This window comes from Sminthopsis crassicaudata, chromosome 2, assembly GCF_048593235.1.
Source record: "Sminthopsis crassicaudata isolate SCR6 chromosome 2, ASM4859323v1, whole genome shotgun sequence".
NCBI classification, from domain to species: Eukaryota; Metazoa; Chordata; class Mammalia; order Dasyuromorphia; family Dasyuridae; genus Sminthopsis; species Sminthopsis crassicaudata.
In genome coordinates, this window is record NC_133618.1 from 511454217 (window position 1) to 511480826 (window position 26610).

The 26610-nt window shown below is 37.1% G+C and overlaps 1 protein-coding gene across 12 annotated transcripts in view; it reads left to right on the top strand.

The window, feature by feature from the left end:
* Positions 1-3542: 3542 nt before the first annotated feature.
* Positions 3543-26610, top strand: part of RPGRIP1 (RPGR interacting protein 1) — a 33416-nt gene continuing 10348 nt past the window's right edge. For 2 of the 12 annotated variants that reach the window (XM_074294188.1, XM_074294190.1), the window contains exons 1-10: positions 3543-4040; positions 5448-5521; positions 7084-7229; positions 9020-9183; positions 14199-14357; positions 15046-15163; positions 17349-17500; positions 18061-18403; positions 19527-21166; positions 24357-24462. In XM_074294188.1, coding sequence (XP_074150289.1) covers positions 3903-4040; positions 5448-5521; positions 7084-7229; positions 9020-9183; positions 14199-14357; positions 15046-15163; positions 17349-17500; positions 18061-18403; positions 19527-21166; positions 24357-24462 — 3040 coding nt within the window. In that variant the 5' untranslated portion in view covers positions 3543-3902. Of the gene's footprint in view, positions 4041-5447; positions 5522-6880; positions 7230-9019; positions 9184-14198; positions 14358-15045; positions 15164-17348; positions 17501-18060; positions 18404-19526; positions 21167-24356; positions 24463-26610 lie in introns of those variants that run through there. The other 10 variants (XM_074294189.1, XM_074294191.1, XM_074294192.1 and 7 more) reach the window with 7 other exon arrangements.

Here is a 26610-nt window from a genome sequence, read left to right on the forward strand (position 1 = left end):
ATGACTGAAAAATGCAGATGAAAAGAAAACCCTTCAGGATGCAATAATAAAGGTTGATAGTAAAGTACTATTTTCTGTATTAGTCTACACCAGGACAGCATGCAAAAAAAAGGGGATTGGGGGTGGTGGAGGTGGGGAGATCACCCAGAACTGATTATTGTAAACTGTATCTTAGCCACCTAGAAAATTTTGGTTTTTTTTTTGCTTTTTTTTTTTAAAAATAATATCTTATTTTCAAATACATGTAAAATAGTTTTCAACATTCACCCTTGCAAAACTTTGTGTTCCAAATTTTCTCCCTCCTTTCCTTCCTCCTCCTCCCTTAGACAGTAAACATGTGTAATTCTCTTATATATATATTATTTATTATATATATATTTATATATTATTTATATATAATATTTATATATATATTTATATATATATTTATATAAATATATATATGTATATATTTATATATTATTTATATATTTATTATATATATATATTATAGCACATTTATTATGCTGCACAAGAAAAAATCAGATCAAAAAGGGAAAAATGAGAAAAAACAACAAAAAAAAAGTGAAAATGATGGGATTCTAGAGAGTTGTGGAAATCCCTTTTGGTCAATGTGATGAGATTAGATTCAGGTTACCAAAATGGTAAGATTAGGGTTCCTGGTGGTCAGGGAGTTAGATGATGAGGTTAGTAGCAGATTTGGGGTTCAGGGAACCAAATGAAGAGGTTTGGCTCCCCTAAATCCCCTTAGGATCTGATGCAGTGTTGGGAGTTGTAGGAACCCCCTTCTGGTGGCTTTGTAAAGAAATTTATGAACCCAAAAAGCTAGACTGATAAAAAGAAGTTTATTATAGGTATTTGGAAGTCAGCCTTTGCTATCTATGCATGAATAGAAAGGTAAATTCCTTGTGGCAAGATCCTGACAGAGGAGTTAATTAGTGGAGGCGGTCTGGCAGAGAGATAGAGAATTTCTAGCAGAGAAATCCTGACTTGTTAGGGAGATAGGTGAGGATAAAGAGAGGGTAACGCTGAAAGACAATATCATTTTGGCAGGCAGAGATTGCTGCTATGCCAGGAAGAGAGAGAGTTTCCTTGGCATGGTATAATAGGTCCTCTGCAAGGAGTGAGTTTAATATTGGCTCTTTTTATCTACAAACTGGGGGCAGTTCTTGATGGGGCTGGGTACAGCTTGCGCTGAATTGAATAGAAAATCTTCAATTCAATAGAGTTGGAATTCTCCAGCTCAGGACTCAACCAGACCCACCTAGATAACAGAATGAAACTGTTTGTCTTCTGGTGGGGTCCCCTACAAAGGCAGGATTCAAGGTGACTTTCTCCTTGAAGGAATTTTAGAGTTTTGGGGCTCCCTGGCAAATGTAGGTCCTTTGTGAAAGAATTCACGAACCTGAAGAGTTTTAGGTGGCAAAAATGGAAGTTTATTGTTGGATGAGAAGTTAGCTTTGCTAAGCACTGACTTCCTCAATGGCAAAGTCCTATTAGGGAAATGGAGGCTGGCACTGAGAAGAGAATGTCTTCTTAGTGGACAGGAGTGCTGACAGGCAGCTATGCCCTACTCCAGACTTCTGCAAAGAAAATGAGTAAACAGAAACCTATTTTATGAATAGATCTTGACCGGAGGGGAGGGGAGAAGGGGGGGCAGTTTGAGCTGATCAGATCAGGATCTCCTAAATTAAATTATTTTGAAGGCTTTTTCAGCCTGAATTTGAATGGAGATCTGGCCCAGTTGGATGGCACCATTTAACTTGTCTGGAGAGATATGCTTCCCAGGAGGGCCTGAGACTCGGATCTCCCTTCTTTACAGATCAAAGGGTACACAATTTTAGAGTGTTAATTTTACAGATCAAAAGGGAACACAGTTTCATACCCCCATCATTAATACTGTGTTGGGATCCACATTCAATCCCCATAGTCCTCTCTCTGGATGCAGATGGCTGTCATCATCACAAATCTATTGGAATTGGCCTGAATCATCCCATTGTTGAAAAGACCCAAGTCCATTAGAGTTGACCATCATCCAATCTTTCTCTTGACTGTACAATGTTCGCTTGGTTCTCCTCACTTCACTCAGCATCAGTTCATATAAGTCTCTCCAGGACTCTCTGAAATCATCCTGCTGATCATTTCTTACAGAACAATAATATTTCATAACAATCATACACCATAATTTATTCAGCCATTCTCCAACTGATGGGCATCCATTCAGTTTCCAGTTTCTGGCCACTACAAAAAAGGCTGCCACAAATATTCTTGCACATGTGGGTCCCTTTCCCTCCTTTATAATCTCTTTGCAATATAAGCCCAGTTGAAACACTTTTGGATCAAAGGGTTTTGATAGCCTTTGACGGTTTGATAGTCCCCTGGGAAGAAGATTTTCTCCTTTAAAGATTTTTCTGAGTTTTGGGGTTCCCTCTTAAAGACCTGCCTATGGTCACACAGATAGTAGATATCTGAGGCTGTATTTGAATCCAGGTCTTTCTGATTCTAGATGAGATGCTATATTCATTGAGACACTAACTGCCTTGAGGTCAAAGAATTGGATTCAGGTTTAACCCCTGACTCATAAAGGCCTTGTCAACTTGGCTAAGTCACTAAAGTCATCAGTACTCTTAAAGTCAGTGACATTAAACTCAAAGAGATTGCTTCTGGATGTATCTTGATTTAGAAAACCACAAATTAACAAAATCTGTAATTTTAATTTATTCTGTTAAACATTTCCCAATTACATTTTAATCTGTTTGGACCATATTATGGAGGTTGCTGGCGCTGTACTGGAATTTAACAACTCTGCTCTAATCAACTTTTTCTTTTTTTTGAGGCAATGAGGTTAATAAGTGACTAGCCCAAAATCACACAGCTAGTAAATATCTGAGGCTGGATTATGAATTTAGATTCTCTAGACTCAAGGGCCAGTGTTGTAACTACTACTGTGACATCTAGCTGTTCCCTCTAGGCAACTATAAGTTTCAGAGAAGGTGCCCACCTACACTGGTAGAGGGCCTCTGCTCATACCAGTCCTAGGGTCTATCCTGAGTACAAACATATTTTTTCTTGCTCTGCTCCATTTCCTCCTTCCAATTTTAAGATGAGATGTATTAAAAAGAAAAAAGCCTCAATAACCCACGGAGTCATGGCCACGTAAATAAAGGGACTGAATTATTTGCTAATGAAGTGGGCCAGCTACCCAAAGTTTCCAGTGCTCCACTGCCACTACAATAAGTTTGGACTAGTTCTTGGTTAGTGAAAACACAGGTGTTAGGGAAAGTGTGCTATCAGCCCGTTCAAGGTCTCCTGAATCTACTCTCCTTCCCCTGCTTTTGTCCTGTTATCTTCATTTCTTTTCTGCTTCTATAGACAGTGTCAGTTCTGAATGGTAACTCTTCTAAAGCTGCCCATTTGGCTTCTTCCCAAAGTCCATTCAAAGGCCAGAGTAAGACCCTTGAATCTTGTAAACTTTGAGTAGTCTGCCTGGCTCACAAGCAAATGCCTGGGTCACTATTGTTTCCAGGGTCACTATTGTTTCCACAGCAACACTTCTGTGGATAAAACAAAGCCAGGTTACAGAGACAGATACACAAACAGGGTTGCTTTCAATGGAGCCATAAGGTTTACAATACAAATTTGTCCAGCTTGTCTCCAATTATCATGACTATAAGAAATCTTTAGGCATTCCAAGTGATCTCAGTGAATGATGTAAAGTCATCTATATTAGTGTTAAAAACTATTACATTATAAATTACTTTAAATTTCAATTACTCCCCATAGTAAATCAAGGGGTTAGCAGAGTTGCTATTATTTCTGGAACCAGCTTTCGTGAATGCTACTTTTACTTCAAGAATTTCTGTTTTGCCTTTTTTCTCATCACATGGCAACAGAATCAGGAAATGTTAAGAACATCCCATAATGCTCTGCTATCTCAAGTGGATGAGCTCAAAACAGAATTGAAGGAAAAGAACAAAAGAGTGGTGAGTCTGGAAAGTCAATTGGCAGACATGTCAGTTCTACGAATTACGGTGAGAGAGGTAAGTAAACATACAGGCTTTGCCAAATGCTGGGTAGATTATGTTCAGTCAATTGTGGGTGAATTGAACTAGAGAACAGTCTTTAACAATTCTAAGGTGCTATAACTTAGACAATATAATGATTTTGGTCCTTGCCAACTATTGGATATCTAAGCTATTTCCAATTCAGGGTTGCAATAAATATATTTGTACACATCTTTTAAAATTGTATTCTTGTAGTAAATTCCTATATTGAGATCATCATTGGTATTTTCAGTTTTACAAGTCCTATAGTGCACTCTCAAATTGCTCTACAAATGATGGCACCACTTTGCAATAATAGCAGTAAACTTTTTTCCAGTAGTATTTTTCCAAATACATGAAAATATAGTTTTCAATTCTTAAATGTATCCATTTCCTCATTATCCCATAGGCATTGAGGGTGTGTGATTTTTTTGTTAATTTTTGCCAATTCGATAGATGTGAAACTACCTCAATTGTTTTAATCTTAAGTGAAGTTAAACTTTTTCCATTGTGTTTATTTTAAATTTGTATTTCCTTTTTTGTAAATTATTCAAATCTTTGGGTTACTTATTCATTGGATATGGCTCTATTAGAGCTGTATCATTGGGATGTATCATTTTATATCATTTCTATCATGCACTTTTGTTATACTTTTATATCACTTCCTTATAAATTCTAGATTTTTTGACTTTATGAGATATATCACATACTTTTTTTTCTAATTGTGATTTTCTTTTCTTTTTATCTTGGGTATAATAGTTTTCACATGCAGATTTTAAAAATTATATAAATTAACTTACATGTCTCCCTTTGCTTGCTAGTACTTTAAATACACATAGCTTGCATCATTTTAACTTGTGCCTGTTAATACAAGCATTTTAAAGTTTTCTTATTGTTTGTTCTCTCTTCCCATTTGTATTTGTCCTTTAAGGGCAGAAACTGTTCTATTCCTCTTTCTTTGATGTACAGTCTTCTGCATAGTAGAATGCAATAAGTAATGTTTAAAGATTGACCTAGAATTCCCTCATTTTCATTATTAGGAAAGCATTGCAGTGTGGGTTTAGTTTTATACATCTGGGATTTCTCATTGCAGGGAGTGAAGTTTGCAGCTTTAAATAGTAGCTGAGTCATTCTCTTTCATAGCTATACATGAAACCATTCTTCCAGGTTTCTCAATATTTAATTTCAGCAACATCTTTGTCATTCCCTACTCTCACTTAGTCCAAAAGGATTCTTTGGTTTGGAGTGATGCTTTCCTACCTTGCCTCCTCCAACATGATTATTGGAAACAGGCAAAGAAAATATTAATTTGATGGTGAAGAGAGAAACCAACAAGCTCTTATAAACTCGAAGCATTAGTTTTTAAATAATCAAAAATGTCATTTCTCTTCCCCCCCCCTTCAGTTTCAGGACAGAGTGGAGGATTTAAAAAGAGAGAGAAATCTGCTGAAAGGAAATCATGACAGACTCTTAAAAAAGTGAGTACAAAGGGAGTACCAAGGAAGGGGACAGAAAAAAGAGGGTTCTATGCTGATTTAGGAGAACTGAGGAAAGCTTAGGACATTTATTATACCTGTGTATACTCCTAAAATGATAAATCTTGGTGAGCAGCTTGGGAACTTCAATTCAAATAAAGAAATAAAGTGAATTCTTTATTATCTAAGATACATTAAAACCAGGCCTAGTTTCCTTACTAACGGTTAGCAACTTCTTGGGCCTTAAGTTTTAGGATGCTCCAAGAATGCAACCTAGTTTTAATATTAGCCTAAATAAAATATAATTTGAAAAGACTTATTTAAAAAGATTATTTAAAAATCCCTCTTCCCCAAATGATAATTACCTTCTTTTTAAAATCATCCATGACAGTGATGTTAAAAAAAAAAAGTACACTTAAACCACATACAATGTTCCTAGAAGGCTGCATATTTATTTAGAAAATCACATATTATCTATGTTTTATTGTATTTTTATTTATTTTAAGTATTTCCCAATCCCAATTACATTTTAATATATTTGGGCTGCCCTTGAGTGTCTGTAGATTACTATGATGAACACCTCAGATTTATGACACTCATTTGTATAAACTAGCTTAAAAGTTGGCTATAATGTGTGTGTGTGTATGTATGTGTGTATGTCTCATCTTTGTTGTTGTTATTGTTCATTGTTTCAATCATGTCCAAGTCTCTATGACTCCATTTAGAGTTTTCTTATAAAGATAATGGAGCTGTTTGCCTTCTCCAGTTCATTTTACAAATGAGGAATTGAGGTGAACAGAATTTAAGTGATTTGCCCAAGGTCACATAACTAATAAATGTATAAGCTTCAATTTGAACTCAAGTCCTCCTGATTACCACTATCCACTGTACCACCTGACTGCCTATGTATATATGCACACATGCATGTGCATACACACACAGACACACAGACACACACACACACACACCATAAATATCTTCCTATAGACTATCTATCTTCCTTTGCCCCATATGATTTCACGGCCAGACATATTGAGTACATGCAAGAGATCTGGCAATGGAGACATAAAGTAGATAGATACATTCCCTGCTCTCAAGTCCTATAATTTTAAAATTTAGTTAAAGAGGGAAAGTTATTTCTGAATTTGATCTCTTGGAGGGAGAGGAAGGGAAATAACTTCTCTTAGAATGGAGACAACCTGTCTTAAAAAATATCTTGGTTCATAGTTCCAGGCTAATGAAAATCACATTATAATGGAGAAGAGCCCTTGGGGGGCAAGATTGTGATTTTTTTTTTGGCAGGCCTAAGGGCTGGGGGTGGGTGGGTAAGTGTGATAAACCCAAGAGAGTGACAGATGGAGTGTTCTACAGGCCCCCAAAGGTTCCGAGGCAGTTAGGAAACGACAGTTGGGTATCCAACGGGGGCAGGAAGAACATGAAGGGGAGCAGATGAGGTCCTAAACATAGGATATGCTAAAACTATGGAAAATGAAAGCCATGTTGACAACCTCAAATTGTTCATCTGATATTTCCTCTCTTCCTCACACTTCTCTCAACATTCCCAGCATGTTAAACAGCAGCAATCAGCCTCACTGGAGCACTGACCTCATGAAGGAACGGCTTCAACAGAAAGTCTCTCATCTACAAGAGCAGCTGGATTCTGAAGTAGCAGAGAAGAGAAAGATCTTGGTTCAGTTGGCTAAGGAACAGGGTAAGTGACAAGGTGGTTCAGTGAGTAGAGCCCTAGAAGAAGAGCTAGTTCAAATTTTCACCTTAAAGATCCTTCTTTAGTTGTTTATTCATCAATAACTAAAAGGTGCTAACATCTTAGGATTCTTAACATATCCCTCTAATTTTGTCACTTTTATTTCCTTGATGTTTCACCCATTTTTCCTCTTTGGATGGAGATATGTGCAAGGAAAGCCCTGTGGCACATATGAATTTAGTTGTGGGAAACTAGGCTAATCATTCCTCTTCTGTCTTTTAGTCTTCCTTTCCTACTTCTGTAAAATAAAATATCAGGCTGTTGTGAGATAGAGATATACTGTATTGGAAAATACTTGGCGAAACTACTTTAGTAACTTTACCAAGAAAACACTAAATGATGTCATGAAGAGTTGGATATAACTGAAAAACAATAACAAAAGAAAATATTTTGTAAACCTTAAAGATACACACACACACATACACACACAAATACACACACACACAGATTATTATGGGTAGAATTGTTAAGGAGTTCCATCACACTGTTGTTGCTTATTGACAGCATCTACCACACTAGTTATTTTTTTTTCCTAAAGAAAAAAATGCTTTAATTTCTCTTTCATCTGTCTTATAAAAACTTGTCAACATGGCAAGTTCTGTTTTTTTAGGTCTATAAAGTTCAAGACAGATAGTATAGGTTAAAACTAATCAGTAACATTGTTATAAGTCTCTATTAATAGACTGCCAGTTAAGGAATTGTAGAAGCAAGGGACATTATCATTCCCTTCTTAACTTCTACATTTTTAAGAGCACTCTATATGCTATTTTTAAAAATGTGTTTTTATGTATAAGTCCATGTAACTTCATTTAGCAGATAATGATGAGAAGCATCAGCATGTATCTTGGTTATTTGGACGTATGCCCATACGCTGTCTGTAGTCTAATTAATTGTTCCATGAATTCAGGACTCATATTTCACTAAAGCATTTTGTCTCTACTAACCAGCTCCTAACAGGTGCACAATACATACTAAATAAATGTTTAATTGAATTTATTAAGTGGTTATAGCTAGGATAAGACACCAGAAATTAGGTAATATTTACAATCAGAGTGACAATCAAACCTTTATGCTTTCCCACCTTTTGTAATATTTTCATCTAAAGTAGAATTAGTTTTTTGTTGAGTTGTTTTTGTCTTCTATGCTTTGCTTCCTGGGAAGATTGCAAATTAATATTCTCCTTTACCTAATTTATTATGCAATCTAGAAGTCTCAAAAGATGATTAACAAATCCTTACTTGTTGGAAGATTTTTTTCTGACTTTATATAACTCTTAGTTATGGGATGCAGGTATTAGAGGAAAGCAAATTTGATAGGTGACTTCAATAACTTAAACTTCCACAGAACCTTGCCTCAGATTCCTCAGGAGGATTGCAATGCATCATTTGCCATCTCAAATTGATATATGCAACAAAATCTTCCTTGTGTCTCTACCCAAGAAGTAATAGGAAAATGAGTGAAATAGCAAGGAAGTAAAAGGAAAAAATACAAAGATCTGTTAAGAATCCCAAAGTGGTAGCACCTAAATTTAGTTACTGATGAATATAAAGAACATGAAAGAGAATTGGAGAAGAGGCATAAGGAAGGTAAATCCAACTGCTGCTTGTTCCTAAGACCTAATTTACTAAGGTAACCTTGGGCAGCAACAAATATTTTTTTCTTTTTACTAGCTCAAAAATCTTGCCAAGAAAATACTTTAAATGCCTTTGCCAGCCTCATTTGTTTTCTTTCTTCAGCTGAAAATGCCGACCTGAAGCAGGAAGTCACCCAGATGCTAATGAAACATAAAAAGGAAGTAGAACTTCTCCAACAGAAAACTGCTACTACTACCACTACTAGTAGTCAATCAGATCCAGATATTTTGCAACCTTCGTGTCAAGATTATACTAAAGAAACACAGGTATAATTGGTTTGGGTTTTGTTTTTGAAACACAGGTAATTATTTCTGATCAATGAGAAGGGTTATGGTTTTTAATGCTAGATCAATACCCTTATAAAAACAGTAAAAAGAATAAGTCAACAACCAAATAATTTGTATTTGAAGCTAAACACAGAATACAAAAAGCAATAGGAACTTTTGAGAAAGGTGAGAATAGAGAACATATAATGTAGTAATTCTTGGGAAATTAGATTTTATTATTTCTAAACTTAATCCTATCTTGCCACCTTTTTTTTTTCCCCCTGAGGCAATTGGGATTGTGACTTGTCCAAGGTCACACAGTTAGGAAGTATCAAGTATTTGAGACTAGATTTGAACTCGGGTCCTCCTGACTTCAAGGCTGGTGTTCTTTTCACTGTGCCACCTCACTGCCCCCTATTTTGCCTTCTCATAAGTTTAAGATCCCCTTTTCTATTTAAAATACAAGAAAACAAAAGAGTAGCCTCACAGGTTTATGGGATCCTAAGATCATAAATATAAAAATGGGAAAGACCTTAGATGTGATCTACTCCAGGCTCCTTCATTATCTGCTTTAGCTAAAGCACAGTCTCTGCTCCAGTTTTTTACCCTTATTCCGTATGTCATCTGTTTCAAATGTGTTTCTTGTAAACAACAAATTGTGAGATTCTATTTTTTAATCCACTCTATTTGCTTCCATTTTATTGGAGAGTTAATCCCATTGACATTCACAGTTGATTATCACCTCTGTTTCCTTCCATCCTACTTTCCTTGTATATACTTCTGTTCTCTCTTCCCATTTTGTCCTACCTTAGTAGTATTTTATTTCTGCCCTGTATCTGCCTTCCCTATTATCATTCCTCCTTTTACCCCTTTATCGTAGTGTTTCTGACTTCCCTTCTATCCAATTCCCTCCCTTTTCTTTTCCTTTTCTCCTCCTCCTCCTCTTTTATAGGGTAAGATAAATTTTATACCCAAATCTGTGATTGCTATTCTCTTTTTGAGCTGAAACTGACAAGGTTATAGACTTTGGATCATTCTCATCTTCCTCTTTTCTTTCCCTCTGTTGTAATAGATCTTTTGTGCCTCTTCATGTGATCTAATTTGTCCCATTATATTTCACCCTTTCTTCTTCTCCCAGTACAATACTGTTTTCACTCCTTAATGTATTTTTCTTTGACATCATCATATATAATATATCCATTCACAATCAACATCCTCCTTCCATGTGTGCTCCGTCTTAACTGTCCCAATAACTATCATTTTCCCATCTAGGAATGTAAACAGTTTAACCTTTAACATACATATTTTTCCCTGTTTGCCTTTCTATGCTTCCCTGAGTCCTTGTTTGAAAATTAGATTTTCAAATAGAAATGATTGAAAATCTCTTAACTTCATTAAAGATCTATCTCCTCCTCTGAAAGATGATGGTTAGTCTAATTAGGTAGTTAATTCTTGGTTGTAACCTCAGGTCCTTTGCATTCTGTAATATGGTCTTCCAAGTTCTCTAATCCTTTATTGTAGAAGCTGCCAAATCCTGTGTAACCTTGACTGTTGCTCCTTGATACTTGAATTGTTTTTATCTGACAGCTTGCAATATTTTTTCCTTGAGATTATAGTTCTGGAATTTTGGAGTTCTGGAGCTGGTGTTCTGTGGGGGTTTCAGAGGTGATTAATGAATTCTTTCAATGACTATTTTCCCCTTTGGTTTCTAGTATATCAGAGAAATTTTCTTTAATATCTTTTTTTTAAAGCTTTTTATTTACAAGATATATGCATGGGTAATTTTTCAGCATTGACAATTGCACAACCTTTTGTTTCAATTTTTCCCCTCCTATCCTCCACTATCTCTCCAAATGGCAGGTAGACTGATACATGTTAAATATGTTAAAGTATATGTTAAATACAGTATATGTATACATATCCATATAGTTATTTTGCTGCACAAGAAGAATCAGATTTTGAAATAATGTACAATTAACCTGTGAAGGAAATAAAAAATGCAGGCGGACAAAAACAAGAGGGATTGGGAATGCTATGTAGTGGTTTACACTCATTTCCCAGAGTTCTTTTGCTGGGTGTAGCTGGTTCTATTCATTATTGAACAAATGGAACTGATTTGGTTCATCTTATTACTGGAGAGCCATGACCATCAGAATTGATCATCATAAGTATTGTTGTGTTTAAGTTCTTTAATGATATCTTTGGATGACATGATGTTATACTTAGAGAACCCCAAAGACTCTGCTAAAAAGCTATTAGAAATAATTCAGAACTTTACCAAAGTTGCAGGATACAAAATAAATCCACATAAATCCTCAGCATTTTTATACATTACCAACACAATCCAACAGCAAGAGATACAAAGAGAAATTGCATTCAAAATAACGGTCGATAGTATAAAATATTTGGGAATATATCTACCAAAGGAAAGTCAGGAATTATATGAGCAAAATTACAAAACACTTGCCACAAAAATAGTCAGATTTAAATAATTGGAAAGACATTCAGTGCTCTTGGATAGGCCGAGCGAATATAATTAAGATGACAATACTCCCTAAACTAATCTATTTATTTAGTGCCATACCAATCAGACTTCCAAGAAACTATTTTAATGACCTAGAAAAAAATAACAAAAAAACTCATATGGACGAAAGAAAGGTTGAGAATTTCAAGGGAAGTAATGAAAAAAAAAAATCAAATGAAGGTGGTCTAGGTGTACCTGATCTAGAACTATATTATAAAGCAGCAGTCAGCAAAACCATTTGGTATTGGCTAAGAAATAGACTAGTTGATCAGTGAAATAGGTTAGGTTCACAGGACATGATAGTGAATAAAAATAGCAATCTAGTGTTTGACAAACCCAAAGATCTCAACTTCTGGGATAAGAATTCATTATTTGACAAAAACTGTTGGGAAAATTGGAAATTAGTATGGCAGAAACTAGGCATGGACCCACACAACACCATACAGCAAGATAAGATCAAAATGGGTCCAAGATTTAGGCATAAAGAATGAGATCATAAATAAATTAGAGGAACATAGGATAGTTTACCTCTCAGACTTGTGGTGGAGGAAGGAATTTGTGTCCAAAGGATCACAAAATAGAAAATTTTGATTACATCAAATTAAAAAGCTTTTGCACAAACAAAACTAATGCAAACAAGATTAGAAGGGAAGTAACAAATTGGGAAAACATTTTTACAGTTAAAGGTTCTGATAACACTGGGAAATGAGTGTAAACTGTTAGCATTTTTTTGTTTTTCTTCCCAGGTTATTTTTACCTTCCGAATCCAATTCTTCCTTTGCAACAACAACAACAAAAAAATTCGGTTCTGCACATATATATTGTACCTAGGATATACTTATTATAAGATATTTAATACGTATGGGAATGCCTGCCATCTAGGGGAGGGGGTGGAGGGAAGGAGGGGAAAAATTTGGAACAGTAGGGAGTACAAGGGATAGTGTTGTACTGTCAAAAACAAATGTTATAATTATAAAATTAATTAAAAAAAAAGAGTACAGTTAGGTTCTGAAGCTGTGGAGAGATAGTTTAATATAATAGGTATATATTGATATAATCTAAACTTTTCTCTTAAGTGATATTAGTTATCTATGTTATGCTATATCATTTTATGCTATGTTATGTTATATTGTATAAATAAAACAATAAACATAAAAAAATAAAAAAAAATATCTTTGAAGAATGCTATCAGGCTCTTTTTTTTTTTTTTTTTTTTTTGGATAATGGCCTTCAAGTAGACCAATCATTTTTAAATTGTCTCTCCTGGATCTATTTTTCAACTTAGCTTTTTTTTTTTTTTCCAAATGAATTCTTTTTAGTTTGTTTGACTGATTCTTAAGGTCTCAAAGAAAGATTTGCTTCGACCCATCCCAGTATCTAATGTGTGATTTTCTTCAGTTAGCTTTTATATCTCTCTTCCCATTTGATTAATTCTACTTGTTCAAGGTATTTTCTTCAGTGGATTTTGTTTTTGTTTTTGCATTTGGCCAATTTAAGAAATTGTTCAGTCAATTTCCCCCTTTTCCAAGCTTTTGGCTCACTTTCATATACTTCTTTCTTTTCTAATTTTGTTCTTCTACATCTCTTATTTTTCTTTTAAAATCTTTTATGAGTACTTCTAAGAAGCTCTTCGGGATTGAGAACAATTCATATCACTTTGAGATTTCCTCTGTGAACATTTTGTCTTCCTCTGAGTTGTTTTAGTTTTCCCTGTCACCATAGTGGCTGATTAAGGTTCTTATTTTATTTCTTACTCATTTTCTTTTTTTATTTCCTCTTTTGTGCCTTTTTTATGGTTGAGCTCTGCTCTTGGGATAAAGAGGGCATTGTCCCTAGCTTCTCATACAACTCTAAGCCTTGGCTTTGAGTATAGGGGCCCCTTGTGTTTGCTTCGATCTATTTTCAGACACAGTTTTTCTCTGTATGAATTGGATTCCCTTCATTTTCTAGATGAGGAATATCAAGACTAGAGAGGTTGTTCATGATCATAGAAAAGCTAAGATGGAACCCAGAAGACTTGATTGTAGTTTGTACTGTCCCTTACAGAAAATATTTGGGGGCAGAATCTGTTGATGACATTCCACCAACTACAATTTTTAAAAGTTTTTCAAGTATTAGGTAACCAGGCAAGGTAGGCCAGGTCTAGTTTTAACCCTTTTTGGCAACAATCTTCCTCATGGCAGCTAGGATGTTGCTGAGCAACCCTCTCTCCCTCTTGGCCTGAAATGTGAATGCCCACTCTTTTTTTTGGAGGAAATTAAGGACTCGCTTCTCTTTGGAGACCTTTAACAATTCCTGGTCCCATATCTCATAAGGAGTACATGTCCTGGATCATCTCTCTTACAAACTTGGTGTGTTTGGTCAAATGTTAGAGCATTAGATGGCCAAGCAGCTATGCTATTGTGGAAGACATCACTTCTTAATAGAGGACATTTATTATTACATTTATCATGTATAAAATGGTTTTTAACCAATTATTTTCTCTTTGAAGACACAGGAACTGAATCCTCCACAAGAAATCAAAGAGGAGGAAAAGAACCTGTCTTGGGCTTACAATCAGATGAAGGCGGCACATGCAGAAACTTCCCTAGAACTGGAGAAGACAAAAGACATGCTCCTTTTGCAGCACCAGATCAACAAGCACTATCAGGTGCAGAGAAAGGAGGGTACAGGAAATGGTCATAGTCTGGGAAAGCATCCTCATTTAGGAGAATGACCAAGGTTGAACAGTGACTAATGCAACCTCCTGGGTTGTCATATCCATGGTTAACTATATCAATTGTTTCCAGGGATGCCATAATTGAAGGATTCCCTGAAAAATCTATATGAATAGTCAGTCTTTTCCTGAATATCTCCTAACCTAGCTTTTCCTGAATTCCTTAAACAGTACTTTACCTGAAATCCATGAACTTTAAAAAATATATTTTATTTCCTTTGAAATTCTATGACTTTAATGACAACGACTAATATGGAAATAAGTTTAACGTGATTGTACATACATAACCAAAATGATAAATTAAAAATAAAAGAAATCCTACATATTTGAGGCAACTAAGTGGTATGATTGATAGAATACCAGCCCTGGAAGATGTGAATTCAAATTTGGTCTCAGACATATATTAGCTGTATGATCTTGGGCAAGTCATTTAATTCTAATTTGTTCCAGAAAAAAAAAAAAGTATTTTAGGCATTTAAATACATTATTCTGGAAAGGGGTCAATCAGCCTCACTAGAAAGCCATAGGAATACATGACACAGAAAGGGTTAAGAATCCTGACTTAAGAGTTTAAACCATAATGATAAAAATATAGAAAAGATAAAAAGTCATTTTGTTTCAGGATGAACTGGAAATTGTGAAGATAAAAGCTGATAATAGTGAGAAAGAGCACAAGGAAGAGTGGGAGAAGTTGAATCAACTGCTGGACCTCAAGAACAATCGCATTCAACAGCTGGAAGGTAGTTTTGGAAGCCACAGACTGATGACCGAATTTAGTTAAAGCTTCTTCCCTCTTATTCCAGCCATTGCTATGGAACTGCCATCTGTTTTACTCATTGAGGGTTCCTTACTAACCCCATCTCCCCATGTGACTTCCCTAAAAATGTTGTTCTGTTGGTTCTCAGACTCAGAGTCTGGATTAAAATTGTGCCTCTGAAGTTTCTATTTGAGATCTTTGGGCAACTAACTTAACCTCCCTATCTCTATAAAAAGGAGAGATTTGGATCAAGGTCCTTTCTTTCTCTCTGTTATTACGTAGGCCCTTCCTTTGTCTCTATATTCTATCTTTTTCATAAGACTTGCTCTGTAGAACAAGAGGTTGCCTCTCTTTGTCATTGTTTCATTGTGTGCTACAGCAAGTGACTTTCTCATTCTCTAAGTACATGAAATATGATCAGAGTATTGTGAAGATTGGTCACTTTGCTTTCTTCTTGCTTTGTCCTCCAGTCTTTATGGTTTTTCCTATTAAGATCCATACTACTTTACATCAGACTATAGGCTGAATCTGATGGGTGCCTGGTGAAAGGTAATTGTCCAGATCCTAGGTAGGTGGGTTATATGTGGCTGCCCCTCTCATTATCAGCATTGTTTACTTCTTTGCATTTTTTCTTTTCTAGTTTATCTAAAGTGAAATTGTGACTAGTACTGCACTCAACAGAATGAAAACAAATCATGTGGTGTTCTCCTCTTGTCCCTTTCCTTGTCACTGATCGATCCAGTGTGAAAGTTAAGGCATCAAGCCCCACAAAGCATCTTGCAATAGACCGTCTGTGATGGAGGGGGCTCAGTAATTGAATGTGACTATTACAGAGACATGATGGTAGTCTCATATGTCATACAGTGTCTATAGGACAGCTCTTGAGAATATGACATACTTCTTCCTTTATTCAATATTCCAAGCCTATGCTACTTGCTGGCAACAGTCACACTAAATTTCTTAAAATGATCTTCTACAAACCCTCTCAGGGCTTCATCAGGAGTCACAGTGGATAAGAGTGCAAAGCTAGACAGAGTAAATCAGGAAAATGAATGTGAATCCAATTTCAAGCAAATGTTTGTTGTATAATCCTGGGTAAGTCACTTAACTTCTGATTGCCTCAAATTCCTTAACTGAGGAATAATAATAACTAGCTAGGATTGTTGTGAAGTTCAAGTGAGATGAGTGCCTGGCACTAAGAAGTGCTTATTATAACCCTTTTCCCCCTGTTCCCTTTCCCAATTCCCACCTGTTTCTCCAAAACAGTCTTATCTGGTTGATAAAATTTTACATAGTGTTTTTCTAAGCTCAATGTATGTATTACATAGAGTGTTTGGCATTTCAATCATTTGTTTGGTCAATTCTCTCACAAGAAATATTGGTTTTATTTGGCATGTCAGTAACAGATTTTATATTTGAAGTTAAAAGGGTCCCAGTCATAACTCTTTGCCCCTAGAAAAATCACACTGTTGCTCAACATGGCCACTTTTAGCCCTTTTCTCTTAAAGTTACTTTACTACTCAGCTCTTGAATGAAGAGGTAGTTTTCTTTCCTCTTTAGCACAGCTCAAAGATGTAGCTTATGGTACACTGAAGTTTCCACTGCATCTGGAAATGCCAGTCCATGAGGAGAATATGGTAGACTGTCTTCAGCTGCACCAAGGTGAAAACCTTTTTGAACTACATATTCACCAGGCCTGTTTGTCACCTGCAGCCCTTTCCCAAGCTAGAGATACCCAGCTTGCCTCCTTCTGTACTTATTCCTTCTATGATTTTGAAACCCATTGCACTCCACTGGCTGTGGGACCACAACCTCTCTATGATTTCACCTCCCAGTATGTGGTGAGAACAGATTACCTTTTCTTGAACTATTTACAAGGGGCTTTCTCCCGAATTAACCTTCACCAGACTGCAGCTCTTGACCATAATACCCTTGCAGTTGGCTGGCTTCGCTTTGACAAAGTGCTAGAAACAGTGGAGAAGGTTCATGGTACTGCCATGCTTACTGGTAAGTGCCCCCCCTGGCTTTCCCACAGCTCCTAGTATTAGTATAGATTTTTCTCAAACTCCCTGACTGCTCTTGAACTGTTTTCACGATCTCTTCCTTTGCTTCTCAATCACATTATTACATCTGTTTCTTCCATGCATGTTCCATTTTCTGGTCTCCAGGAAATAATGGAGAAGACTTTGGGACATTGGATTACTGGATGAGGCTGAAATTTCCTATAGCACACAGCCTACAGGCATACAATAAGCGATTGAAAGCCCAAACATACCTGTCTGCTAATGTGCTTGGAGCCAGGAAGGCTCAGCCAAAGGAGGTGAGGAGATTGTACCAACATATTTCAAAGGCGCTACTGCCCAACAACTTATCAGAACATCGCTAGCAAATTAACAATTAGCCTTATTCAAGCATTCTGAGCTTATCTGTCTTGACTCCCATTCAAAAGAACAAGTTCTACTTTTTAGTCTATTGTCTTAAAATGCATTTTGTGCATATAACACCACAGAGGGATGGGGAAAAGTATGTAAAAAGTACTTTGAACTTATTTTCTAAAAAGATACTTTATGTGGATATAAGGTTTTCCTTTCTCCCTATGTATCTACCCAGAAGGGTATGCACAGTGTGCTCCCTCGAATACAGATGAGATTCATTAATCACCTATCTTAGGTTACACTGTTTTTGAGAGTAGAGTACTCTTTAAAGCTGCTTTTTTTGTGCCAGTTTTAAAGAATAAAGACTTGGACAGTGGTACAGTGGTCATTAGGTTTGATCAACAGGAATAAATTCAAGAGGTCACAATTCCCAGTGGGCAGTAAGTACTCCTTCTAGTCACAATTTGACTAGTTTTTCCACAACCAATGACCTACCTCTTTCCAGGGCAGATCAGAGATTTTCAAGCATAGAAATCAGTTGTGGGTGGAAATCATCAGGTGCTGCAACCTCCGGAGTCGACGTTTGGGGGCACAACCCAGCCCATATGCCATGTACCAATTCTTCACCTTTTCTGATCATGACACACCCATCATTCCTGCCAGCAACCATCCCCATTTTGGTGATCAGGCCAGCTTCTCAGTGCACATGACCTTGGAACTGGATGACTATCTCAGGCAGATGGTCCTGCCTATATATGTGTTTGATGACGACGATTTGGAGCTAGGCTGGTTCCTTGGCAAAGCTCAGGTACCTTTGCTGCCTCTTGCACAAGATAAAGCCATTAAAGGTGAGGGCTCGATTGTTAATGGACCATTCTCCTTACTCCTATTTATGAGGCCTTCTAAAAATCCTGAAGTTATTTCTCTTGAATTGCTTGCTAACCATATGAGCTAAATAATAGCTGCAAAATAGACAATATGGTCTCAAGAGGAATGGAACACAAAAACCCAGAGCTGTTTTCCTTACAGGAGAACCTAGGACATTTCTTTTTCTTACCAGAAATATGAATGAAACCAAACTCCTACAGACTGGTAGAGCCACAATCTCTCTCTCTGATACAGAGTGGTGAAAGCTGTACGGTAGCGCTTCCAGGGTTTTTCCTAGTTTAGTCTTTCCGCTTTAAGGCTTAAATGTTTCTTACACGTGATAATGAGCGGTGGCATTAAATTAGCCCCTAATTTTGCTGTCTTCGTTTTTTAAGTTCCAGACAATAATTTAGGATTGTGATTATATGCATCTTTCCCCCTAAATTCAATTTCTTAGCTATCTTTTTTCATAAATAACAGAAGCGATCTGGCTGCTTCTACTCCCATCACCCCACCCCCCTTATCACTAACTTCCCCCTCCCTTATGGACTAGAAGGAGCAGTCTTCCTGAACGTAGCTTTGGGAAGATGGATACAGAGGGGAAAAGGTATGTGTGTGAGGGGCGGTGAGAGAGGGCAGGAGGTGTGGTGGGGCAGAGGAGGGGACATCCCGAAGCACTGATGCCGCCCCCAAGCTTGGCCCAGCAGCTTTGGAGGCATTCATTCATATTCTAGCTCTGCCTCATGTGACCCTGACAAGGTCCTTAATTTAAGCCTTTTTACTTTCTCACCAGAAAGTGGAGTTGGGGGTTAGCTCTGAGGTCCCTTACAGCTTCTGCAGCCGCCCCCGAAGCCGAGTGTCCTTCCGCGGGGCTCCTAGGAGGCCAGCCATATCCCCTCCCTCTCTCCCCACCCCCATACGGAATAGTTTCGCTCCCCTAGAAATTCAGTCACGTTATGTAATTTCTGAGTAATATTAGCCATCGTTATGTGGTGGAGCGTCATTTTATTACCAATAAAACCTAGATTAATTCACACCTGAAGGAGGGGACATAGCGTTGCATCATCCAGACTTTGATATCTATTCATTACCTGTGTGTTGCAGGTAACTTCAGCCTCAGTGACCCTATGGGGAAACCCAACGGGTCCATTGAAGTGAAATTGGAGTGGGAGTCTCAATACCTCTCTCCAGAGAGTTCACAGACGCCAGAAACCCAGTCTGTTGAAATTGACAAGAAGGCACCACCCCCATCTGTGGAAAATTACAATGAAGCACCTTTATTTGTAGAAAAACCCGAGGCAAACCTGCAAGTAGAAGATTACAACGAAGCGCTCCCTTCTGCAGAAAACGAGACCGATTTGCATCTAGAACGTGAGAACGAAGCCCCCCTCTCTGTGGAACATTGTGAGGTACCTCTATTCAAAGAAAACGGCGAGACGCCGCCCCGACCTACAGGAAAACTCGAGGCAAACCTTTCTGTAGAAGACTACAATGAGGCCGACTTGTCTGGAGAAACTTACAAGGAGGCGAACCTTCGCGTAGAAGATTATGAGGAAAATTTACCTACAGAAAAAAACCCATCCTTAGAAAAAAAGGAAGCCAACGTGTCTAAAGAAAATGCTGACGAGGCCAATATGTCTATAGAAGATTATGAGGAGGCTAAACCATTGATAGAAAACTGCGATGAGGCAAAGCCGCCAATAGGAGACTGCGATGAGGCAAAGCCGCCAATAGGAGACTGCGATGAGGCAAAGCCGCCAATAGGAGACTGCGATGAGGCAAAGCCGCCAATAGGAGACTGCGATGAGGCAAAGCCGCCAATAGGAGACTGCGATGAGGCAAAGCCGCCAATAGGAGACTGCGATGAGGCAAAGTTGCCAATAGAAGACTGCAATGAAGAAAAACAATCCATAGAAATTTGCAGTGAGATCAAGCCATGTATAGAAAATTGCGAGGCGACCAAACTGTCTTTAGAAGATTATGATGAGGGAAAGCTGGCTATAGAAAACTGCAACGAGGAAAAAGAGTGTCTAGAAAATTGCAAGGAGGCTAAGCTGTCTCTAGAAAATTGCGACGAGGAAGAACAGTCTCTAGAAAACTGTGACAAGGCCAAGCTGTCTCTAGAAAATTGCAAAGAGGCCAAGCTGTGTCTAGAAAATTGTGATGAGGAAGAACAGTCTCTGGAAAATTGCGAGGAGGCCAAGCTGTCTTTAGAAGATTATGATGAGGCAAAGTTGGCTATGGAAAACTGCGATGAGAACAAGTCTCTAGAAAATTGTGACAAAGCCAAACTGTCTCTAGAAAATTGTGACAAGGATGAACAGTCTCTAGAAAATTGCGCCGAGGCTACAGAAAATCGGGAAGAGGCCAAGATGTCTCTAGAAAATTGTGACGAGGAAGAACAATCTATAGAAAATTGTGAGGAGGAAAAACAGTCTCTGGAACATGGTGACAAGGCCAAGCCGTCTCTAGAAAATTGTGACGAGGAAGAACAACCTATAGAAAATTGCGACGAGGTCAAGCTGTGTCTAGAAAACTTCGAGGACGACAACCTGTCCATAGAAAACTGTGATGAGGCCAAGCTTCCTACAGAAAGCTGTGATGAGGAAAAAGAGTCTATAGAAAATGACAAGGAAATGCCCCTGTTGGTAGAAGATTATAATAAAGCACCCGAACCTATAGAAAATTATAATGAAAAACTTATAGAGATTCCAACTGAAGAAGAAAACATTTTATTTCACCAGGTAGGGAGCCCTTTAGCTGTTCTAGGAGGGAATGGAGACAATATTATGAGGACTGGGGGTGAAAGAATACTGTTTTGCATATAATAGGTGCTTAATACATGCTCGTTGAATTGTTACTGAAAATACTGCATCAGTACCATCAATTAAGTAAACATTGGTAAAAACAACCTGCTTTGTGCCAGACACTGCGCTAGGTGTTGAGCTACAAAGATTGCCAGATATTTTTAAGCATTTTGTAATTATTTGGAATAGAAATTTGGAAATTTGGAATAGAACTTCCTATTATTTACTCTTGTATTTTGTTATTATTACATAGAAATGCTGTTGATTATATGGATTTATTTTGCGTGTTATTTTATTGAAACTATTATATGAATTAATTTCTTTGCTGATTCCCTGGAGTTTTCCTAAGTAAATCATCATGTAATTAGCAAATAAGAGATTGCTTTATCTTCTCTGCCCATGTTGATGATTTTACTTTCTCTCATTACCTTCATTAGAATTTCTAAAACTAGTCCAATAACAAGGAAAAGGGGCCACCTTTGTTTTACTCATACACACACACACACACATACACACAGGGAAATACATACAAAACCAAAACCAAAATAGCTCTTGTCCTTGAGGAATATCACTATTTATTGGTGGAGAGGAGAAATGTGTGATATAGACATTTAAATGTAAGATGCATATAGAATAACTTCTGAGAAGAAAACTAGGAGATAAAAATAGGCTTCTGTAAGATGTGGCACTTGAACTAAGTTCTGAAGACCACCAGGAATACTTCAAGGCAGAGGTGAGGAAGGGGGGGATATACCTAAAAGTCATTCATTTAAAATGAACTCAGGAAAATGGCTGTTTTTCAGAAATATCTTTTTGGCAATTAACATAGAAAATATGTTCTGGAGGAGGGTAATCAATTAGGAAAAGACTGCTGCAATAGTGTGCTAGAGGTGATGAGTTCCTGAATGTACCATGTTAGGGTAAGTGTTGAAGGCATCAGACTGATGATATAGGAGATGTTGAGACAGAATTGTCAAGACTTAGCAAATGATTAGATATGGGTGGTGATGGAGAGGCAATATTAAAAGATGACAATGAGGGCATGGTGAACTTGTATACCTACAAAGATGATGACTTTGACAGAAATAATAAGTTATTAGATGGAATTTTTGAGGAGAAACATAATTCCATTTTGGATATGTTGAGTTTTGAGATGTGTATAGGTACATAGAGATTGATGATTGGCACTGGAATTTAGGGGGGAAATGAGGACCAGATGAGTAGATTTAGTAATCATCTGGGCAGAGATAATTGAACTCTTGGAAATTGAACAGAGGAGAAACAGAGCAAGATTCATAATAGAGTGAATTTTGTAGAACATTGGAACAGTGGTTGGGGCATTGATATGGGTCCAGCAAAGGGAAGTAATTACTAGGTAGATAGTTGGAAAACAAAGAGCATGAAAATCCAGGGAAGAGGAACTATCTAGGAGGAAATCAGTTCAGCACAGCTCTCTAGCTTCACTACATGGAAGAGTCAACCCCTTTGTTTTTTGGCTTCCGGGGCATAGAGAAATAACATTTAAAATTAATTTGAAAATGTTTTTTAGACATCAACATTAGATATTAGACATTCTTCTAAACCTTCTGAAAAGGATTTGATGGTTTCCATTGCTAAATACAACATAAAGGAAATATAAAAAAAAAACTTTTAAATTAGAAAAAGGAAGCTTCAGGTTTGAAAACTTATTTAAGAATAAAATATGGAAGGAAAGATGAATAGAAAGTAAAATGCTAGTCTTAAGTGTTTAAATGGAAATAGATTAGAGGTGAGAACTCAAAGGAGGGCAAGATTTCAGGCAAAATTTGAGAGGTGTCCCCAAAAACCATATTTTCAGAGCTTAAGGGAGAAGGAGACAAGCTTGTAATGGCCATGTAAAACAAAGTAGGCATTTTTAAAAAGTCTATATTTTTATATGTAATAGGGGAAATGGGACTGAGCATATGTTTAAGCCATCTCTACTATCACATAAACCTTAGATTCTTGTTAAAGAACATAAGTGCTTCTGGTTCATCTCTTGGTTCTTGTGATGGGTATCTGGCAATAAAGATTGGTGATTAAGCCAAGACAAATTACACTGCCTCTTAATTTTCTAAGAGCTTTACTTGGACTTCGCATTGAGAAAGTGGGGAGGAAAAAAGAAGTAATTACTTTCTCTTCCCTCTCTCAATAGTAGCTGTGATAGCTTCAGGCCCATCATTTTGGATGTATCCTCCCTTTCACCATCTATCTCCCATCATTATAAGGATCAAGGGACTTTCCAAGAAGTTCTGGTCATGCATGCCCTTTAGTAGGTGGCTAGAGATAGAACACATTCATGGTGAGCTTCCTCATCCTTTACAGAATCATTTTCCAGGAAAAAGAAAAAGTTTCTTACTAGAACTGTACACAGATCTGAGCACAAATATTTGAAAAGGACAAAAAAGATGTGTAGAGGGGCTAGGGTGGCTACAAGAGGAAATTAAAATTAGCATTGAGGAATAGGGAAGGGAAATTTTGGAGAGAAAAAAAAGACTCCAAACTCAATAGAGAACTGTGATTTGGGAGAGTTCTAAAGGATCCTTTGTGTCCCAGTGTTTAGCACAGGATCTGCCATACAAGAGAATCCTTAATGCTACTTGGTTGAAAAGTAGGGGGAAATAACATTGTGGTTCAGAGGAAGAAGAAATTGAAAAGGAGCTCACATATCCACTAGAGTCCAGGGGATGAGATCTAATGAATGTGTGAAGGTAGCTTTTGGAGTTAGAATTTCTAAGTTCTGAAGAAAGGAATAGTAGGATGAAAATAAGCCTTGAGAGAAAGGATTCTGTCATCTTTGTGTTGGGTCCAGGATAAGTTCAGGGACATTATTTAATAAGCATTATAGCCATTGAATATTAAATTATATTAAAACATGTTAAATTTTCCTATATGGGTCTTAGCCATAAGTATTATCCAACTCAATCACATAATTAACACACAAAGATCAAACATTATGGCTTAAAATATAGTAACATGATATGGAACCATCCCCTTGCTCTCAGCTCCAGCATTATTGAGCACTTACTGCTTAGCTACTATTATTTAGAGACCTGCTGGTCACTGAAACCGCTGCTAACTGTACAGTGATAGGTGTCTTTTTCTGAAGCAGGTGAACAAGGACAAATTATCAGGTGCTATTGATGAGGCAACAAAAGAGCCAGAGGAATGTTATCCAGAAGTCAAGAAGCAAGTGTTTTCATCTCCTGACACTGGTATTGTCTTTTACAACCTAATTTTATCATTTGATCTTTAACCCATGAAACTTGGTTACTTACCTCCTGTCCTATACTTTAAGCCTCTATTTTTACTAAAGGATAAAAGTACTAAATCTCATGCTGTGGTACTGATCTGATGGAGTTGGTAATCAACAGCGAGGCTAATCACCCGTTTAGCTACAGGATCCTAATTAAACATTATGCTAATGTTAGTCATCCCTAAAGCCTCCATGAACTATTGAGGGTAGGAGCAGAGGGAGAAAAGTATGTTTAGATCCTGTGGGTAATACTATGTATTTTATAGCTAATTACAGAAAAATTTGTCTTCACTGTAGGATCATAGGGCTTAGAGCTGGAAAAGGAACCTTAGAGAACATTCAGTAAAGCCTGAGACTCAGGTTTATATACCTTATTTAACTACAAACATGGTAAAGCCTTCCCAGGAGAATCGTAGGACTGGAAAAAAGCATATAACTCATGGATAGAAGTTTTTTTTTGTAAGAAAGAAGCTTCTCTGAACCATGTTCCCTGCTCTTCTTTCCAATAGTGAGAACTTATAGGAAATTGTTTCAAGAATAATCTATAACTCATGGATAGAATTTTTTCTTTTCTTGTAGAAACTTCTCTGAAGCATGTTCCCTGCTCTTCTTTCCAATAGTGAGAACTTAGTATAGGAAATTGTTTCAAGAATAATCTTGGATCTTAAGCATTTTTCATCTATGCCCTTGGCAATTAGCCTATAAATAGCAAATGAACTGGAGTTAACCAATAGACCTGCATTTATCTACATGTGTTTTCCATCCCTTTCCACATTTCCAATCTGCTCGGTATCCACTGGCTTTTCTATTCACAGAGAATGTGATTAAGTAGAGATAAATTTTGAGATCAGGAACCAGCCATTTAATTTTTTTTTTTTTGAGGCTGGGGTTAAGTGACTTGCCCAGGGCACACAGCTAGGAAGTGTTAAGTTTCTGAGACCAGATTTGAACTCGGGGCCTTCCAAATTCAAGGCTGGTGTTCTATCCACTGCACCACCTAACTGCCCCCTCAGCCATTTAATTTATAAGGGAATGTAGAAAGGAAGACTTTTTCTTTTTCTATACAAGGAAAAGAATAGAAGCTCCTTGTTATATAAGGATCATTTCACTTTAGTTTTATATCTGAAATGCTGATTATCCTGCATGTAGGTACTTGACTTGTTTGTTGAATTAAGCAAATCAAAGCTGAATTATTTATACCTTTATATTCTTAACAATAAAACTTCTTTCTCTTGGGTCTCATATGATTAAGAATGGCACTTTGTGTCAGCACACCAGACATACTGGGCACAAGCCAAAAATCTGCAGCAGATTGGTTCTGGAAGAAGTGCTAGTCTTAAGACTCAGTCAACAAACAATGCTAGGTGTTAGAAATCCAAGGACAAAGTGAAAGTCTTTCTCCTCAAGGAGCTGATAGTCCCAGTTATGTGGGCATGGGCAAGTCACATAATCTTTGTTTTCTAAGCAGGAAAATGGGATAAAAATACTTTTGCTACTTCAGAAAGTATTCTGTTAGGGGGGCTTTGTAAAATGTTTAAAAATTTTAGAAATGTGATTAGACTAGTTGAGTGAGGGAGGAGGCTTCTTCATACATTGGAAAGAAGTATTAGCTCTAGAGTTAGAGAACTTGGTTTCAGATCTCAATTCTTTGGGATACTTCTTGCCTGAGAGGCATTGGACAGGTCTCTTTAATTTATGTGGGTCTCAGTGTCTTCATATGTAAAATGAAGCAAATTGAAAGAGATGATCTTTGTGGTCCCTTTGTCAGAATTTGATTCTATGATCCTATATTATCGTCATTATTATTGTCAGTGAGGCATTTCAGGCACAATATAAAGTGCTTTTAAGAAAAGAAGCAATTTCTAACGCACAACAGTTATTCCTAGTTAATAAAGTTCTAATGATTATTGTGGAAGATGCCATAGAGGAAAGGAAAGGTGTCTTGTTTAAATTCATATATGCTTTACACTTTTTCATATGCTATATTAAGATAGGAACCTATTTTATTCAAGCCCCTCCTATTCCTGAATAGATGCTACAGGGTATAGGTCTGGGAGGCATTTTAAAAACCTTAGAAAGATGTTAGTGTGATTATTGACTGAAGGAA